Source organism: Thamnophis elegans, chromosome 1, assembly GCF_009769535.1.
Source record: "Thamnophis elegans isolate rThaEle1 chromosome 1, rThaEle1.pri, whole genome shotgun sequence".
NCBI lineage: Eukaryota > Metazoa > Chordata > Lepidosauria > Squamata > Colubridae > Thamnophis > Thamnophis elegans.
The window spans coordinates 122891971-122911944 of NC_045541.1; the positions used below are offsets into that span (position 1 = coordinate 122891971).

At 39.5% G+C, this 19974-nt stretch overlaps 1 protein-coding gene across 3 annotated transcripts in view; it reads right to left on the reverse strand.

Annotated features, from left to right (window-relative positions):
• Positions 1-19974, reverse strand: part of STXBP6 (syntaxin binding protein 6) — a 109804-nt gene that overhangs the window by 32778 nt on the left and 57052 nt on the right. For all 3 annotated transcript variants that reach the window (XR_004256429.1, XR_004256428.1, XM_032230110.1), the window contains exons 3-4: positions 6279-6409; positions 1843-2008 (exon numbers count right to left, since the gene is read on the reverse strand). Coding sequence is in view for 1 of the 3 variants with exons in the window: in XM_032230110.1 (XP_032086001.1) it covers positions 1843-2008; positions 6279-6409 (297 nt within the window). In the remaining 2 variants the exon portion in view is untranslated. The remainder of the gene's footprint in view (positions 1-1842; positions 2009-6278; positions 6410-19974) is intronic.

Consider the following 19974-nt stretch of genomic DNA (forward strand, 5'->3'; position numbering starts at 1 on the left):
AGCAATTTTAAATTATGTAGCAAGACCTCTTCTCTTTAGAGATCAAGTGACCATGAATAAAGAATTTGGAGCAGCAAATTTGTTGCTGCAATATACAAGCTACACACTTTATACCGGTTCTAAAATTGGGCCCCCAAGACTTAATGTACCGGGAGAGGGGAGTGGTAGAGGGGGAGGGGAAGTAGGGTAGAGGGGAATGATGGAGGGAAGATGGAAAGTTGGAGGGGGCGAAAGAAAGAGTGTATGGAGGGTCGAAGAAAGGGTGTATGGAGGGTCGGGAGATTGGGTCTTTATTTTGGGGGGTTTTGTTGACAAGAGGAATGGCTGTGTTTATTGTTTAATGTTATATGACCCCAGTTATGCACAGTATATATGTGACTGTACGAAAATGAAAATGGAAAATAAAAACACATTTACAAGAAGACTTAATATAATTTAAGACCTAACAAATATAATTGCAAAATTTCTTCCTGAAAATCACAAACACTGAGTGGGCCACACATAATAATTTTATCTTAAAAGATCTGATGCACATTAATATTTGCAAGATCTGCAGTTACCAATGATGCTGATTCAGAAAGAATTTTTTAGTACAATAAAATTAAGTGCATTAAGAGAAGTGATTATTGTCCAACAACTCCCAGTCTAGTTTAGAAATTTCTCTTTTAGTAAGACTTGTAAAATCAATTATTGCTAAATAGGAAACAATAAAACCAATAGAGAAAGGAATTAAAAAGTGACACATGTTCCATAGGGAATATACTTATGCAGTGAAGCAAAACAGATTAAAACCAGGCAGAAAATGATTATGTGGGAAAATCTTCTCCTAGCATTATCAAATGATGCTTTAGTTGAATAATTAGAATGTCTATAAATCTTACTTCAAAGCCCAGAAGAATGTTTTAATATTTTTTATTAGGATCAAAGTTAATCTTGTATATGTATATTACCAACAAGTCCGGATGAATTTTAAAAACAGTAGCAGTATGTATGTATGTATGTATGTATGTACGTACGTACCGTATTTTTTGGATTATAAAATGCACCTGACTATAAGATGCACCTAAATTTAGAAGAAGAAAAAAAAGTTTTTGGCTTCCGCGTGCTACATTTTCAGCCCTTTTTGGGGGCCTTTTTTCAACCCTTTCCCAGCCTTTTTTCCACCCATTTTTAAGAGTTTTTTCAGCCTTTTTAAAAGGTTTTTAGGCCCATTTTGGGGGCTTTTTTCAGCCCATTTTTGAGGCTTTTTTGGCCTGTTTTTGAAACTTTTTGGGCCCTTTTTTCCAAAAGAAATGGCCCGAAAAAAGCCTAAAAAACGGGTTATAAAAAGTCTCAAAAATGGGCCTCAAAAAGCGGCATGCAGAGGCAATAAATGTCTGGTGGGTGGGCGGGGCTTCGGCAATATTTGGTCTATAAAACACACAGACATTTACACTCCTTTTTGGGAGACAAAAATGTGTGTCTTATAGTTGAAACAATATGGTATTTATATGTATGCATATATTTATTTGTATCCTGCCTTAATTATTTTCCAAAATAACTCAAGGTTACAAACATACCGTGTATAATACCCTTTCATCCTATTTTCTCCCAACAACAACCCTGTGAGGTGAGCTGAGCTGAGAGACAGTGACTGATCCAAGGTCATCCTGTGCTTTCATGGCTATGGCAAGACTAGAACTCACGGACTCCCACTTTCTAGCCTTCTGCCTTAAACACTAGGCCAAACTGCTCTAGATTATAAATAAACTATAAATATAAATAGATTTATATTATAGAATTTATAATCAATGAAATGTCCTAAAACAAAAATCTTCAGGGATTAAAACATGTAGCACTTACCTCCAATAGCTTTAGACTGGCAATTAATAAATTCTGGCTTTTTGTCTGTAAGATACCGCTGACAAGTATGATGGAGAATTTGAAAGAATGTACATTTCTCAGAGGATGTACTCGCCACCCACTGGTCAAAAGCATTTTCAAACAACAAATCAAATTCTGGGGAATCCTTGAAAGAAAAAGATCAGATTACCAGGGAAATATTTTAATGTTACAAAGGCTTACTTGCTATATTAGATTTTCCTTTAACAACACACTAAAACATTATGCAAAAGTTCATAACCAACTTTTGTACAATAATTGTATTATATAATAGTTTTAATTCAATGCTATTATAAAACACTATTTGAAAACAAATAGGTAATTCAATAGCAGCTGGAAGGCAACCATTCTAAATGTAATACTGGAAACAAACATTGAATCTATCTGGCCCTGAAATACTGTATATACTCGAGTATAAGCCTAGTTTTTCAGCCCACTTTTTGGGCTGAAAAAAGCCGCCTCGGCTTATACTCGAGTCAGTGAAAAATTTGCCCGAAATGGAGGAGAAAAAGGGGCGGGGCCATGCCGCTGGGTGACACTCGTGAATGGCCCAGTGCCCCTGTGAGTTTCCCCTCCCTCTGTGTCAGTTTGCCGCGCAGCGCGCACCGCACCATCCCCCCTCCTCACGTTCTAATGTAATGCAGGGCTGTCTTACGATTCCCCTTCCTCCCCCTCCTGCCGCTCTCCAACGATGTCCCACCTCCTCCTTGTTATGGCAAGCAGCCACATAGCGATGTCCCACCTCCTCTGGTACAGTGATCCAATGATAGGAATCACTGTGCCGTGTGTCATAGGAGGCGGGACATCGCTCCCGCGGCTGCACGGGACATCATCATCACAGCGGGACATCAGCATCATGAGGTGAGTGAAGTATTTCATTGAATACACCGCTAGTTTACTGTTTTTCTTTGAAATAAATATTCAAAAACATTATTGGTATCTATTTTTATTTTTGAAATTTACCGGTAGCTGCTGCATTTCCCACCCTAGGCTTATACTCGAGTCAATAACTTTTCCAGTTTTTTTGTGGTAAAATTAGGTGCCTCGGCTTATATTCGGGTCGGCCTATACTCGAGTATATACGGTAATCTGTTGTCAAGTTACAAGAGTCCATTTCAGAATGTATTACATGGTCACACTGCTGGAAGACAGCATGATAAAGAATCTTCTATTATTCTGGATCCCTGAAATATTTTTGAATTAGTTTCCATAATCTCCAAACATAGATCATACTGACACGTTATGATGAATGTTTTAGTCTTGAGTTTCAGGTGGTCAATAGTAGGTGCTATTTTTGCTAATCATTTGGAACTCCGAGAATCTGCTCTTGAAATGAAATATGTCTCCTGCTAATAAATTTAGGATAGATAAAAAGGAAGTTTTCTTTGCCTCTTTATAAAAAGATAGGCATTTGGGACATGGCCAGAGTGAGGACAGAAAGCTTTGCAAAGGAGTAGAAGGGAGGAAAAAGCTCAGTGATCATTCTTCTCCATTGTGAGAAACCCAGGCTTTGGAACTAGGTAAAAATGTAGCACCTATCTATCTTTTAGGTCAACCAAAAAAACAAACAAACCATGTTTATAAATGTAACTGGTAAAAAGATAAAAGTAAGAGAGAAACTGCTTTCCAGTTTTCACTTCATTGTATATCACTACCTGCCTGTTGGGTACATGATAAAGCTTCATACCCAATACAATGAACTCTTACAGATCAAGTCTGTTCCATTGAAACTAAGGTGGCAGATACTGAGAATCAGAGAGATATGTAAACAAGATTCGAAAGCTTTGTCCCACTTCCAGAATGTTAGTTTAGAGAGTCATAGAAATGACCCAGTAGAGAATTGTAGAACAAAACAAAAATATGTGTTAAATCCAAGAAACAGAGGAAGAAACTCAGACTGGATCCACCCTAATCCAATTTGGTGTAAAAGGGAGGAAACGAAAGAGTCTGGTTTTCAAGATTCTCTTAAGATAGCTGAAATAATTAAAATTTTGGAGTCAGTTTCCTGAAGGCCTATTTCTACTAACTACCTACTAATAGATATTCCTTGTTACGGAGAATCTCTTTGGGAAATGATGTTATCATTTCAAGGATAAAAGATGGTCCCACAAAGAAGTTTGTCTGTCTGTCTTTCTGTGTGTGGGTATACATGTGTGTGTGCATGCTGTATGTGCCTTGGCTGCCTGGAATAGTTCCTGCAGTTTTCTTGGCAAGATTTTTGTTAAGTGATTTGCTATTGCCTTCTTCCTAGGATTCTATAAGAGAGTGACTAGCCCAAGGTCACACAGCTGGCTTCATGCCTTAAATGAAACATGAACTTACAGCATCCTAGTTTCTACCTTAATGCCTTAACTACAGCACTGAACTCTTTCTTCCAATAAGAGGAATCTGATATTTAGGCAATAAACTCATATTTGCTCATTCTGCTTCCAAAATATTCCTCTGGAGGCAGTGGCAGGTGATTCATTAATCATTTCGTGAAAAACATAAATATATAAGTTTGTGAGAAGTATGAAGATGACCCTGAAGCTTGTCTGGCTTGTGAAAAAGTGATCATACACTGTATATATGTAAATCTCTGGATACTGGAGGAAAATGATCACTGATGTGGTCCATGTTAATATCAATACCATTGTACAATATAGTTGGCCAATCTTGGAAGCCAGAATTAGATTGTTTGTTAGCAGGCTGATGTTTGGAGCTATAAATGTAGCATTCTTAAAAATGTTCTTTGTTATATGGACAAAGCCAGTTAGATATGCAAAGATGAGAAATTTTCAGTGAGTGAGTGACACACTGGTATAAGGTACAAAGACTTAGATTCATAGTGCTAAACACTATGAATCTTTGAAGACAGGCCAACCCTATACAATAGAGATGGGCTTTGTTGAACCCAAATGAAGCTAGCCTGGTGGTCAAAAATATGACAGAGCAACTTCTAAGCTGACTCTATAGGAAAGTGGCTTCCTTTAGAACAGGGGTGTCAAACTCAATTTCATTGCGGGTCGTATCAGGGTTGTGATATGCCCCCTGGTGTGGGGGGCAGAGTGGGCATGGCCAGCTCAATGTCATTTGTGTCGGGCGCGCTTGTGGTGGCCTGAGTGCTCTGTCAGCAAAAATGGGTTCCTGAGCTCCATTTTGGCTGTGACGGCCTCCTGCAACCCTCTGCCAGAAAAAATGGAGCTTGGGAGTGCTGCCCATCCTTGTACAATGGAGAGAATCAATGGTATGTATTAATTCCTGGATATAAGCATTATAGAAATGATAGGAAAGAGCCTACTAGTTCTGATATAGTATAAAGGAGCAAACTGAAGAACTCAAGGATGTAGAGCAACATTATAGAAAACAGTAAGAACTTTAAATATAGTCAGAACAAAGAAGTGCCCAGGGAAATTATTAGACAACAAAAACAACAAAAGGGATTCAAAGTGGCCATGAGAATTGCAAAGAAATGAAACTAATTTCTACATCCATCTTTTCTGTACATATATAGCACAGATATTGGAGCTTACATTGATTTTCTCAGAGAAGTAATTGGAACAACTAAAGCAAAGTGAGGGAACAATTCTAGGACATCTCGAAAGACAGTTACAAACCACAAGGTTCTGACTGCACTCAATGGAAGGTTTTTAAAGAATTTAAATGTAAAACTATTGATCTCCCAACAGTCAACTTGTACCTTAAATCAAGTCTCAGTACCAGGGTAGAAGATCAGTATAGCACCAATTTTTAAAGTGATCTGTTAAAATCTTTCAAGCTATAGGCCAGCCACTTTAATATCAATTCTGAATAAATTGGTAGAAATGACAAACAAATTAAAAATAAATAAATATTTGAAGAATCAAAAATTACTAAAGGAAAATTAGCATGGATTTTGCAAAGGCAGCCCTGTCTTGCCAATATACATTTAGTGCCATTTGGCATTAAATGAAGTAGACATTCTTGAATGTTCATAAACCTTTCAAAGTTCCTTTCCAAGGATCTTGAGTAAACTGGACAGTCATGGGATCAGAGAATGTGTCCTTTTATGAATTACTAACTGGTTAAAAACAGCAATGAGTAGAAATACGTATTATTAGCCTCTATCCAAATAGTCCATTAGACTAATTGCTTACTGGATATAATAAAGTGATAAAATATATAATAATTTAGAAAGAAACCAAGAATATCTGGAATCATTACTCAGGATCTTGAGTAATAAAGATTTATGACTATCATCTCAAAATACCTATTACAGCACCTATTTTTTAAAATAAAATCAAAGCAATTGCCCTTCTCCACATGTACTAATGATTGAATTGTTCCCAAAAAAGAAAGGATGAAGGCAGTCTGAGCAATCATAAGAAACAACAGACAAGTAAAAGGACCTTTTAGCATCTCTATTATCATACACTTACCCGATGAGGATCTAATCCATTAACCTGGCGAAGCTGTTCAAGCATCCATTGTGACCTTCGTGCAAAAGATGTAGTACCTTCAAATTGTTTAACTTTTGTAATATATGCTTGTGCAGGTCTCTTGTTTGTCACTGTAAACATAAAACAAAAAAGGATTGTATATAAGCTTGCAAATGTCTTTGAGAATTGCACACAAGCTTAAAATAGTTTGTTTATAAAAGCAACATTTTATCAGTTCAGTCAATCATGACAAACACAGCTAAAAATATAATAATGTAATTTTTATTTTGGGGGATGGATAGAAGTTGGGTATAAGTGTTATATTTGTGTATACATTACAGAATTAAATACAATTTTATCTGAATTTTATCTAATGATGTTTATATAAAATATTCTTCATAGTGCTTTTTATTATATTTGACTCTATAAGGTGCTATTTATTGTCTTTATAATTTTAAAACAACTTACAATTAATCACAAATTCATAAAAAGCTAGTAACATCTTTATTTTTTAACCTCTGTAAATTAATAAACCTGGGGGGAATAAAAAACTTAAAAATCTGAATGCTAATGTCTAATGAGCCTCACTATAGTCTTCTATAATGAGGTATCATTTCTAAGCCAAAGAAAGAAAGCAAAAACACAATTATATTATTTACCTGCATCTGCAATTCTTTAGAAAGCAAAATGTGAGTTCACATTGCAAAATTGTGCCTTTGTGCAAAACCTTAATTGGATTTTTCTAATGCATACAGAATTGTTGGGGAAGTCTTAGATTCCACCTGTACCAGACAGCTCAATTAGTCTCCTGCCAAATCCCTTCAACTCCTAAGATTGCTAAAGTACATTTGTACAAAGTGTAAGGTCATTGGAAGAAGAAGACAACGATGGGTTGTGTGAACATCACCCCTTGAAAAACTGCAGTTACAGGGAAATAACCAGGTCTTCACCATTGTCTCTTTGACTCACACACAAGCAAATACATAGTGAGTTTTATCCTTTTTACAAGGATGGCTGCTTGTCATAACACAACAAAAGAAAGGATACCCCTTCCAAATGTTACTTTCTTTGGAAGCATTGGCCAATGGCTGCAGCACTTTGTGAATGTCGTGGGCTGAGCCCTTGCTGCTATATGACAAAGGGTAGTACTCCAATAAAATTTGTTAAAGTTGTAGCTGTTGAAATATGATCAGTACAGATTGGAAGTGGGCGTGAAGGTTTGACCAGTGCATAGCAAAACTTGTCGCTTGTCACCATCCATTTGGAGAAATACTGGCAAGATCAACAAACACACAAAGAGTGAATCCTTGTTTTCAATTATGTTAAGGGCTGGGGAAATAGTATGATGTTCTGATTCAAGCAGAACATTGAATCTGATCCTGGAAAGAAGGGCATAGGGTTATTTGACTCCTATGAAAAAAATAAAGGAATGAAGATTTTCTTGGTAAGGCACACAAATTTCCTTTGTTATCAGGTACTTTTCATAAGCAGTGAATCAGGGCAGCAGTCATTGGTTCAAAAAGCATTAACAGAAAGAACAAGGGCACTAAGGGATAAAACTCTACCTGTCTTTTAAAAAATTATCCATTAGTAAGTTAGAAGAAAAAGTACATCCTGATAAAAGAAGAAAAAGAAAGATATGCTTCAAAGAATATGTAAGAATGAGTAAGCCTCACTTTTTACAAAATGTGAAAGAAGTGTTATCTCTTGCCCAATTATTTTCATGTTTCTTTGTCATTGCAGGATTCCTGAGAAGCCTACCTAACCTGGAAGGATTGTCGAATTCTCCAAGATGTAATGAGAGCTATAAGGTCTGAGTAAAAGGCTTTTCTTTGATGGATGGAAAGGATATTGAAATTGAGAATAGGACAAACTATAGCTACTGATTCTCCTAAAGTGTGCTGAGCTGGTTAGACTTTTAATGATCAGCCAGGAAGAGAATGATCTACGGTTGGTCTGAAGATGAAATGACAGATGCAACAATGCCATATTTGTACTGTAAAGTGCAAAAGAAGGATGGCATTTGGGCTGACTTTTTGTTTATATATCAGATTATGTTTATAACTTTGGCAATCTGACCATGAAGAGAATCTACTCAAGAGAAAGACTTGTAATACCTTCAAATTGCAAGAAATTGGAGTTTATTCATATGTCTTGATGCTTTATGCTTGACACGGCACCTCAGTTGCAGAGAGCTTGAACTGAGTTTCCCCTCTGGATATGTCTGATTTAGTAGTGAGAATAAGTGTCATGTAAGAAGGCATGAACTGAATACCTTACACAAGATTATCTGAAAACAGCTACTAGTGATTCCAGGTGGAACAGAGCAAAAAAAAAAAACCTATGTTATTGGTGTTGGAGATATGAAACAAAGTTATCACATCTGCAACAAGCACATCAGAAAAATATGAAACAACTGAAGTCATAGTCAACTGTGTGTATGTGTGTGTGTGTGTGTGTGAGAGAGAGAGAGAGAGAGAGAGAGACAGACAGACAGACAGAGACAGAGAGAGACAGAGAGAGGCAGGGGTGGGGAGACAGACAGACAGACAGACACTTCTTGGACTGAAGAAAGGCCAGATATTAACATAAGCCATTTTAGCAGAGAGGAGAAGATGAGCATGACAGGGATGACAGACAGTATTTGGATTCACTGATTGGACAATTAAAAAAACTTGATATTTATTGATCTAATGATTCATGCTAGAAAAATAGGATGGCCTGGTAACTTCCAGTCCTAGGGAGATTTGACCCTTGAAACTAGTTTTGATTTTGAGATGATTGATATTTAGCACTACTGAGAAAGAGTCTTCTCCAGTGTGGTGCTTGCAGCAAATTCTGAGACATACGGACAACCCCAAAAGACTACTTGTAATAAAAGGCCTGGTAAAAATTAAGAGCCTGTATAGTATTGAGAAAATGTAAAACCCTTTTCATCATCATAACTCTTTTGACAAATAGCTTGATTGCTTTCCTAGAAAAGCCTTCTATATATTTATAAACTGCTGATGGCATAAAAAAAATGAACCGATGCACATAAGTATTTCATGCCTAAGTTGTTAAAAAGGGAAATGATGACTATAATTGTTTACATTTTATTCCCCAAAAGACCTTTAGGTTGAACTGTAAAATCAGAAAAAGTTCCCATGATATGCTCTGCATTTAGCTTTTTATTTTTCTCTTTTGGTTATCAAGGGAATGAAAAATCATGAATGTTTTGCTTACATAAAAAGCTGAATACCGACATTACTACACCCCAATACTTATTAGTTTAAATCTTTAAAAAAAGCTTCCATTACTTCGTGCAAGACAGAAATTTAAAAAATGCTGCATTTTGCAATTTTAAACAGTGCTACAGTGACTAAAAAAAGGCATGTCCTTAATTGAAAAAGGGGGAGCATATTTTTGCCTATTTAAATCTCTTTCAATTTGAAAAGACCAGAATGAGAGGGATATAGGAGAAACATTGGTGCACTGAAAAATGGTTATAATAAAGCCTTCTATATTAAGAATCTCACCAAACCTTATAATTATGACAGCACATATATCTTCTTAGTTGCATTTTTATTCCTCTTACCTGGTCCTGAGCAAGTGAGTAATGAATGTAATGCCAGAGCAAAATAGTTGTGTGCTGAAATAATCTCATCTAAAGAGTATTGCAAAGTGAAGTAGAATATGCCTGTATAAAAAATCTTGGTAGAAAACAAAGATAAGCAGCTTCATGTTCTCTAGATGCTTTTCACTTCAATTGCCATCAATTTCAACCAGCATATACAATAAGAAGAGCGTTCCAAAGGTGCTTTTTAAAGAGGCAACTGGATTTTCCAGAAAGTCCAGTTGCCTCTTGAAAAAGCACCTTTGGGACAACCATGGCAACCATAAAAGATAAGAAGAGCGAGGAAAACATTTGGAGGGTATCAATTTAGTATTAACCACAAATTGTTAACTAATATGATTTCTGGGTAACATTTCTAGAATACTACAGGTAGTCCTCGACTTATGACCACAATGGATCCCAAAATGTATGTTGGTAAGTGAGACATTTGCTAAATGAATTTTGCCCCATTTTATGACCTTTCTTAACGCATTTGTTAAGTGAATCGTTCCAGTTGTTAAGTTAGGGACATGGTTGTTAAGTGAATCTGGCTTCTCCAATGATTTTGTTTGTTAGGTTAGGTTTATTTCATTTATATGCTACCCTATTCCCGGAGGGACTCAGGGCGGCTAACAAACCCAGGGGAGGGGGGGTAATACAGACAAGGCAAAAACAACAAACAGGATACAGAGAAAATTTAAAAACAGTCAAGAGTCACACAATTCGAGCAGGAAAGGGAACTCATCAACCCCAGGCCTGCCGGAACAGCCAGGTTTAACGGCTTTACGGAAAGCCTGAAGGGAGGTGAGGGTCCAAATCTTCGCAGGGAGTTCGTTACAAAGGGCGGAGCAGCCACAGAGAAGGCCCTCCTCTGGGTGTTCGCCAATCGACATTGGCCGGTAGGAGGAGGAGGCCTAATCTGTGGGATCTGATGGGTCTTTGGGAGGTAATTGGCAGCAGGCGGTCTCTCAAGTACCCAGGTCCAATACCATGAAGGGCTTTATAAGTGACGACTAGCACCTTGAAGCGTATCCAGAGACCAATAGGCAGCCAGTGCAGCTCGCGGAGGATAGATGTGACGTGGGTGTACCGTGGCGTACCCACAATCGCTCGCGCGGCTGCATTCTGGACAAGCTGAAGTCTCCAAATGCTCTTCAGGGGCTGCCCCATGTAGAGCGCATTGCAGTAGTCCAGTCTTGAGGTCACAAGGGCGTGAGTGACTGTTGCGAGAGCCTCCCGGTTCAGGTAGGGACGCAATTGGTGCACCAGGTGAACCTGGGCAAATGCCCCCCTGGTCACAGCCAACAGATGATGTTCTAAAGTCAGCTTTGGATCCAGGAAGACTCCCAAATTGTGAACCCTGTCTGAGGGGCGTAGAATTTCACCTCCCAGCCTGAGAGATGGAATACCTAGCCAATTATTGGGAGGGAAACACACAAGCTACTCGGTCTTGTCGGGATTGAGTGCAAGCTTGTTTACCCCCATCCAGACCCTAACAGCCTCCAGGCACTGACACATCACGTCAACCGCTTCACTGAGTTGGCACGGGGCGGACAGATACAACTGTGTATCGTCCGCATACTGGTGATATTTTATCCCATGCCGTTGAATGATCTCACCCAACGGCTTCATGTAGATGTTAAACAGGAGGGGGGACAGGACAGAACCCTGCGGCACCCCGTATTTCAGGGGCCTAGGGATCGACCTCTGCCCTCCAACCAACACCGACTGCGACCTGTCCGAGAGGTAGGAGGAGAACCACCGAAGAACGGTGCCTCCCACCCCCACCTCTCGTAACCGCCGCAGAAGGATACCATGGTCGATGGTATCGAAGGCCGCTGAGAGGTCAAGAAGCACTAGGACGGAGGCATGACCCCCGTCCCTGGCTCTCCAGAGATCATCGGTTAGTACGACCAAAGCAGTTTCCATGCTGTAGCCAGGCCTGAATCCAGACTGAAAGGGATCTAGATAATCGGTTTCATCCAAGGACCGCCGGAGCTGAGAGGCCACCACTTTCTCAACAACCTTCCCAACAAAGGGGAGGTTGGAGACTGGACGATAGCTATTTAAAATGGCTGGATCAAGAGATGGCTTCTTCAGGAGGGGTCTCACCACCGCTGTCTTTAATAGAGGGGGAAAGAAGCCCTCCCAAAGGAAGGCGTTAACTATCGCCTGGATCCAGCCCCGTGTCACCTCCCTGCTGTTCACGACCAGCCAGGAGGGGCATGGGTCCAGTGCACACGTGGAGGCACTCACCGCTCCCATGGCCTTGTCCACTTCCTCAGGAGTAACAAGTTGAAAATCAATCCAAAGATGTCGCTCAAGACCCACCCCCGGTACCCCGGCTGGCTCTGCGCAATTGGAGTCCAGGTCTGTCCGAAGCCGAGCGACTTTATACACGAGAAATTGGACGAATTCCTCAGCTCTACCTCAAAAAGGATTGCCCGTATCCCTCCCATTCAGGAGGGAGCGGGTTATCCTGAACAAGGCGGTTGGGTGCGACTCAGCGGATGCAATCAGAGCGGCAATATATGTGTTCTTAGAAGTCCGAATTGCCAGAAGGTAAGCTCTGATGCAGGCTTTTAACAGTGCTCGGTCTGACACGGATTTACTGGACCTCCAGCGGCGCTCTAGGCGTCTCTTTTGGCATTTCATCTCCCAGAGATCCTCAGTAAACCAAGGAACCCTCCTGGATCCACTGCCTCAGATCAGCCATAAAGGCGCAATCCGGTGGAGAGCCTCGGACGCTGCTGAGTTCCAAGCAGCAACTAAGGTCTCCGCCGGACTGTGGGCGAGAGTATCAGGCACAACACCAAGTGCCGTCTGAAAACCCTGAGGATCCATAAGGCGCCTGGGGTGGAACCACCTAATCGGTTCCTCCTCCCTACAGTGGGGGATTGGCCTCCAAAAGTCGAGCCTCAGTAGGAAGTGGTCCGACCATGACAGGGGCAAGATCTCACTACCCCTCAAACCAAGATCACAACTCCATTGCTCCGAGAGAAATACGAGGTCGAGCGTGTGACCCGCTAAGTCAGTCGGGCCCCGAATTACTTGAGTCAAGCCCATGGCTGTCATGGAAGCCATGAATTCCTGCGCTCCATCAGAGTGCTCGCTGAGCGAAGGCAGATTGAAGTCCCCCAGCACCATAAGCCTGGGGAACTCAACTACCAGCTTGGCTACTGACTCGAGAAGCGAGGGGAGAGCTGTTGTCACACTGTTGGGAGGCAGGTACATTAACAAGTCCACTTGACCCACAAGGTCCAACTTCACCAGCAAGGACTCACACCCGACAAGCTCCGGAGCAGGGATCCTACGAGGAACTAAGGACTCCTGGATAACAATGGCCACTCCTCCACCTCTTCCCTGGGGTCGCGGTTGATGAAGCACCTGAAAACTCTCTGGGCACATTTCAGTGAGGGGGACTCCTCCCTCCGGGCCCAGCCAGGTTTCAGTAATACATGCCAGGTCTGCCCTCTCGTCTAAAATTAGGTCCTGGACGAGGGGAGCCTTGTGAACCACAGACCTGGCATTTAGCAACAACAGCCTGAGACCAGGGTCCTGACTACTCACGCCATCTGGCCTTGGAGTGGAACTAATAGGGCCGGAAGGAGGGATCCCTGTGACGAGGGAACCCTCCTTCCCCGGTAATGGCTCGCCCTAAAGTTCCCACCATATCTGCCCCTCCCCGTTATGACCCTAATGTTCCGGCCCACTCCTGCATCTGTGGTCCCTCCACCCTCCCCTCTGGCCACCGGGTTCACCAGCAGGCCCTTCGACACAAACATCCTGAGGACGGGATTAGGCCTAGGCCCCCCTGACACTTCTGCAAAGCACTCAGTGCAGGAGGTACCCGGCTGTGGTCCCGGCCTACACACACATACACACACATACAATCAGTCAATCCCCACAAACAAGTTAAAAACAAGGGAACAGCAATATCATCAATGAAAGTGGGTACATTCAATCAACCACAGTCATACCAAGCACTCCCCATACAATTTAAAATTATAAAAACTGCGCGGAAGGGCGAAATTTGCTCGAAATTGGTCCGATATAGACGAGGAAAATTAATGTCCAGGTCCTCCCTCACAAGGGGCCCGAGGTCCAAAAAAGTTGGGAGAACAGTATGGTAGAAGCAACTGGAGAGGGAGCCACACTTCCCAAATGCATCCTTCTCTTCCAATGCCCTCTCTCTCTACCGGAATAAGCTTGTAGAATAGTCGGTAGAGGTATAAACGGGGGGCCCAGAATGGCCGACGACAGAGTCATAGGCCTCAATTCGCTCCCCAAAGATGATCCGGAGGGCAAGGCGAAAAATGTTTTGGAGGCAAGTAGGCCGTAGGTGGCGGATATAACAGCGAAAGTCGAGGGGCCAGCCATAGGCGATGACTGGTCACAAAAGATGAGCACATGATCCTGGGATACTAAACTGTCATATATATGAATCAAGCATCTGAATTTTGATCATGTGATGCTGCAATGGTCGTAAGGGTGAAAAATGGGCTTAAGTTACTTTTTTCAGCGCTGTTATAACTTTGAATGGTCACTATACGAACTGCTGTAAGTTGAGGAGTACCTGTCTTGAAGTTACTTCCTAAGTCTGGATATGAAGAGCTCTGTTTACATACAGTATGAGAAAGAATAATCAACAGGCTCAAATAATTGCAAAGTTTATAAGAATTAGAAAAGAATGGAGATGGGATGGAGAAGCTCGAAATAGGCAAATGAGAGTTAAGCATATTAATTGGCATGCATTAGTTGATGAAAGTAGGAAATATGTATGAGAGAGAACAGAATGGAATATCTTCAAAGGGAACATGTTTGAGCAAAGTTGCTCAACTTGCAGCCCCCTCCCTTCATCTATACAGTATAAGATCAGTTAGAATGACTATTCAGTGCTTCCATAGCTGAAGGAGTCATTGCAGTGGTGGGTTCTGGGTGGTACGCCCCGGTATGGTGTTTCCGTTGGGCCCACCCACCCGCCCTCGTTCCTTATGTCCTTTTAATCTAGCGGGCCATTTGTGCACACATATGCAGTTTACGGCACCTGCACAACACCCTGACAAGCAGCTGGAGCATTGCAGGGCAGTGGATGCGCATGCATGTGCAACGTGTATGCCCATGGTGGATGCCCGGCCCTATTGCAGCGAACCAGATGTGACGGGATCCAGAACCCACCACTGAGTCATTGGACGTGTGGATATGGAAAGAGATTAAGTTGAAGAAAAAGGGTGAAATTCTAATGCAAACTGGTTTCTGTGGTTAATCATAGCAATAGCACTTAGACTTTACAGTGCTTTATTGCCCTCTCTAAGCGGTTTACAGAGTCAGCATATTGCCCCTAACAATCTGGCTCCTCATTTTACCAACCTTAAAAGGATGGAAGGCTAAGTCAGCCGTGAGCCTGGTGAGATTCAAACTGCAGACAGCTGGCAATCAACAGAAGTAGCCTGCAGTACTGCATTATAACTACCATGGCTCATACCTTGAAGGAGAATCGATCAGCACAAAACTAGTAAGATGATGCATTCCCTTCTTTTCTCAACCTTTCTTTCTTATCCATTGTAAATTCTCACTGAACTGCTGAGCTATTGGATGGATGGATGGATTGACGGAAAAAATAGATATTAGTATGCATGTTGCATTCATTGTCTAACAATGTCTATTTGGCTATGAGAATACAGCACCCCCTCTTGAACAAAGACATACAAGAAATGACATTTTAAATCAAACATTCACTGTTCAGATGATATGTTTCACTTCTGTATCCTCCAAAGAATATAAGTCAAGTAAATCAATCAATTTATTTGCAGTTTTAACCTCCTGATAAATGCAGTTTTCTTTGAGGCATCTTAGAGAAAGTTCACTGACTGAAATTTTGACATTCAAATTCCCAAAGCCATACCAAATCAAATCTGACTACAGGGATCACAGACTGCAAACATTCTTCAAATCCCAGTACATTACTGTTTATTTACCTAATTTTTATTCAGTTCCAGAAATGTTATATATTGATATCCAAATCTCCTAATTAAACCAATAAACTTTATTGTTCCATTGCTCATCCATTGCTTTAATTAAATTTATAGCTTTACTTAGAAAAACCTGCTCTGAATCAGAAGGTAGAACCTGAGAGTTAATCCCTGTATTTGATCATTATTCCATGTTTGTCCAAAATGCAGCTTAAAGTTTTCAACTGCTGCCTCTCTTTTTAATAATAATTGGAAAGTATAAACAACAAATTTGCAATGCTAAATTGGAAGGTTAAAGCGGCAAAAATGATTATGCTGGACAGCCCTCACATTTTCAGCAGAAAGATATCCATCTTTCATTTTGTTTTCAAAATTATTTAATTACATTAATAAATTAATTCTATTAATAAATCAATGTCCCTGCATTTCATCATTTTTCTGTACCAGTTAAACTATTAAAGAGTTAACAGTAATTTCCGAATTCATATTCTAATAGATGACAAAAATACCATCAGAAATACTCAGGCATAGCTTCATGGAACAGTTTGAATACCATTAGTAAATCCTAACTCTGAGAAATACCATGCCTGTACAAAGCCCTCTGAGAAAATGACAATTATAAAACTTTGCTGCTGAAGTAAATGTGGTGCTGAAGATCTCCCCCCCTCCCCACTATCATTGATAGTTAAATAAGGAAGAGTTTTGTTTAAATGAAAATTGGAAATTCACGAGTGAATTGTAAATTGTGATGAATAAAGACCACTTAAATTCAGATTCTTTGCTGATTTGGTGGCTACTAAGAAGTTTGCTGAAAATGTTCAATACAAAACACTATGCCAATTATCATCATTCCTATGAGAGGTTAAATAGAAAATGAATAGCTAAGCATTTAAGTAGGGAAAAATTATGTAATGATCACTCAGTAAGTTTTAGTCCCCACCCTGAAATTCTGTACATTCCTAACATTCAAACACAACATATGCAATCGAGTTTAGTTGAGTGTAAAATCAAGCAAATCAGCAGCATTTGTAGAGATAAAATATTCTAGTATAAAAATTCTAATATACTATACAATGTTTAAATGAACAAGGTGTTATGCTTTCATACAGCTGCTCCACTGCCGGTAACTAATATTTATTTTAGGAAAAGTGGAATTGTAGAAGGTACTAAAAAGTAGTATGAGCAAAGGAGGGAGGAAATTCCATGTAATACTGAGAATGTCTGCCAAAAACAACCTTCAGCAAAATAGATGAAAACAACTCTCCTATTAATCTCTGTCCTCATCGGCCCTTAGGCTTTCCCTTGCAAGCTTTATTTTCCATGTCCACAGCATTCAGATCTAAGTATATACGAATCTCTTTAAAACTGTATTTTATAGAGGTCGTGTTTGGATACTTACAAAAATCACAGATTTTGGCTTCTTTTTCAAGTCAAAACCTATACATATAATGATAATAATGATGATAATGATAACAATAATAATAAAAAGTCTATATCTGTGTCTGCATATAAATATACTTACAACATTTTATGCATGCATCCCTGTCTGTATCAACTGACATCTGTATGTGCGTGTGTGTTTTCACCTGAAGGACCAAATGAGTTTAATTTAAACTAAAATATTATTATCATTTGTCCAGAGAAACCCATCAAACGGTTTCTTCATGTAAGGCAGCCGCTATCACTAGAATGTCAGCGCTGGGAAAGACCTACTTCATAGTTTACATGATAACAAGGAATTATTACAAGAGGATAAAGGTTATTGCATAGAGGATGGTACGTATTATGAAGCTATGCAGTCTGGAAAAAAAACAAGTCTACTTTAATGATTTGCAGAGAAAGATTTCATTCATTTTACATTTCTATAGCACGACAATTTTCCAAAATCATTGGATTAATAAAGAAGTATTCCACAGTATGTGGGCTTTTCAAATAGTCTCTTTCTGTTTTAAAAGCAGAGTGGTGGTGGTGAAAAAGAAGAAAAGAAGAAATATGGAATATTTTTATCTCAGTTGTGGAGAGGACTGAACACGAATGCTACTTTGGGACTGTACTGTAGATATTGGGTTGAATTAAAATAGGAAAATGTTTTGTTTGCTTTTTAGTACACATCAACTTTATTTATGACCTCTCATGAAGCATTCAGATGATCTTGTCTCAACTTGGAAACTAAGCAAGATTAAGACTCATTAGTATTTAGACAGAAGAATACTGCGCTAAGGGCTAGACTGGGAAACATTTATTAAAAAAATTGTTTGTCACCAATTTCAATTGACTCATGGTGGCTTAACAAATAAAAATAAGTAAATAAACAATCTAAACAATCTAAAATAAATAGAAAGTATTAAGGTATATACTGTATGATCAACAATGAAACAATAAAGCATCTATGCCAAAAAAGAGAAGCCACTAAAATATCCATAAATGACAGCAAATATACGTGTTCCAGGATACTGTTGCAGGATCCAATTTGGGTCGGTCACTGGGACCAGAGGTTTTGTCTTCTGAGCTTTCGGACTCAGAGGCCATTGTTAGGGAACTTCGCTCTAGCTTCTAGCAGACACACTCTGAAGATGGCACAAGTCCGAAAGCTCAGAAGACAAAACCTCTGGTCCTGGTGACCAATCTAGATTGGATCCTGCAACTGACGTATCCATGATAAGTAACAGTCACTAAAATGGAACAGTATACAGTAATAAAGCAAACACAGTAAAACTTTAGTATCATAAAAAACTAATAATCCCTATTACATTACATCCAAGAAGATCACAGCTAACAGAGCATCAATAAGATAATGTTTAGTTCCAAAAGACCCTCTGGAGTAGTTCAGCTTTTTAATGCTTTTTGGAAAGCTGTAATAAGGGACAATCTAATGTCCACAGGGAGGCTATTCCATAAAACTTTCCCAAAGAAGGCATTAGAAACTATGTTTGTATATTGCCAAAAAAAAGCTGTATGGAAAGTATCTGAGAAATCATCAGGGGCTGAGCTTGACTTGAAAAAGATTTTACTGTTTAATTGTATTTATAGCCCCTAAAGTATTGTAGAAATTAATTGACACTCACTTTACACACTTCTTCAAATTTTATTTTTCAGACAAAATGTCCAGTAAAGGAAAATAGATGTTCATTTTCAAAGAAATTCATCCAAAATTTCATGCAGACTTTTGACTGCATGGGTTTATGGGAAGAAATAGTGCTGTCTGTTTTATGTGTATTCTGTAAAGTTAACCTCACTGCTAAATAGATCTTTGCTGTAATTTTGGCTATTTATAATGTAGTGTTTAGCTGTAATTGTTTGGAATATTTACTATTATTTGCTGGTATTTTATTTATCAGATGTTCTGTCATTTGAACAAATATTGCTATTAAATCAATTTCAAAGTTTCAATCATTCTACAATAAAAATTTTATGTGTGTCATTTGTCATTTCTATACATTCTATACAAGTGTGGCGTTCCTATGTTGTACAAACTTTGTTCTGTTTAATCCTATGAAGAATCCAGAGGAAAAAAGAACTGGTGGATGGAAGTTTGACATTAAGATTCACAACAATAAAGTAATATTAGAATATTTTACTCTTCTGGACATTCTATTACAGATCTCAAAGTAGCTATTTTGGAAAAAGGAAATTTTACCAGCACAATTGAGTAAGAGACTGCCCAAATAATATACATCAACAGTTCTGATTATGTGAACTTAGTGGCATTTTTCATTTAAAAGTATAAACCTTTCAATAAAATGTGTTAATCTGAAAACGGTGCTATCAAACTTCCTTCGCTTTTTGCCTACATAGAATGCATCCCTGTAAGTGAAACTGCATTTGGCTTATTATCCAAAATAAGAGTATATGTCAAGAAGGAATGGGTGGAAGCTTGCCAAAAAGATCTAAGAACTAAGGGGAAATTTCCCAACAGTGAGAACAATTAATCAATGAAACAGGTTGCTTCCCAGAGTTGTGGGTCCTCCATAGCTGGAAGTTTCCAAGACAAGATTGGACAACCAGTTGTCCAGGATGGTATAAGGTCTCCTGCCTTGAGCAGTGGGGCTAGACTACAAGACCTCCAAGGTCCCTTCCAGCCCCATGATTCCATTCCATTTTAAGGTATAAGATATCTCAATTTATAGTG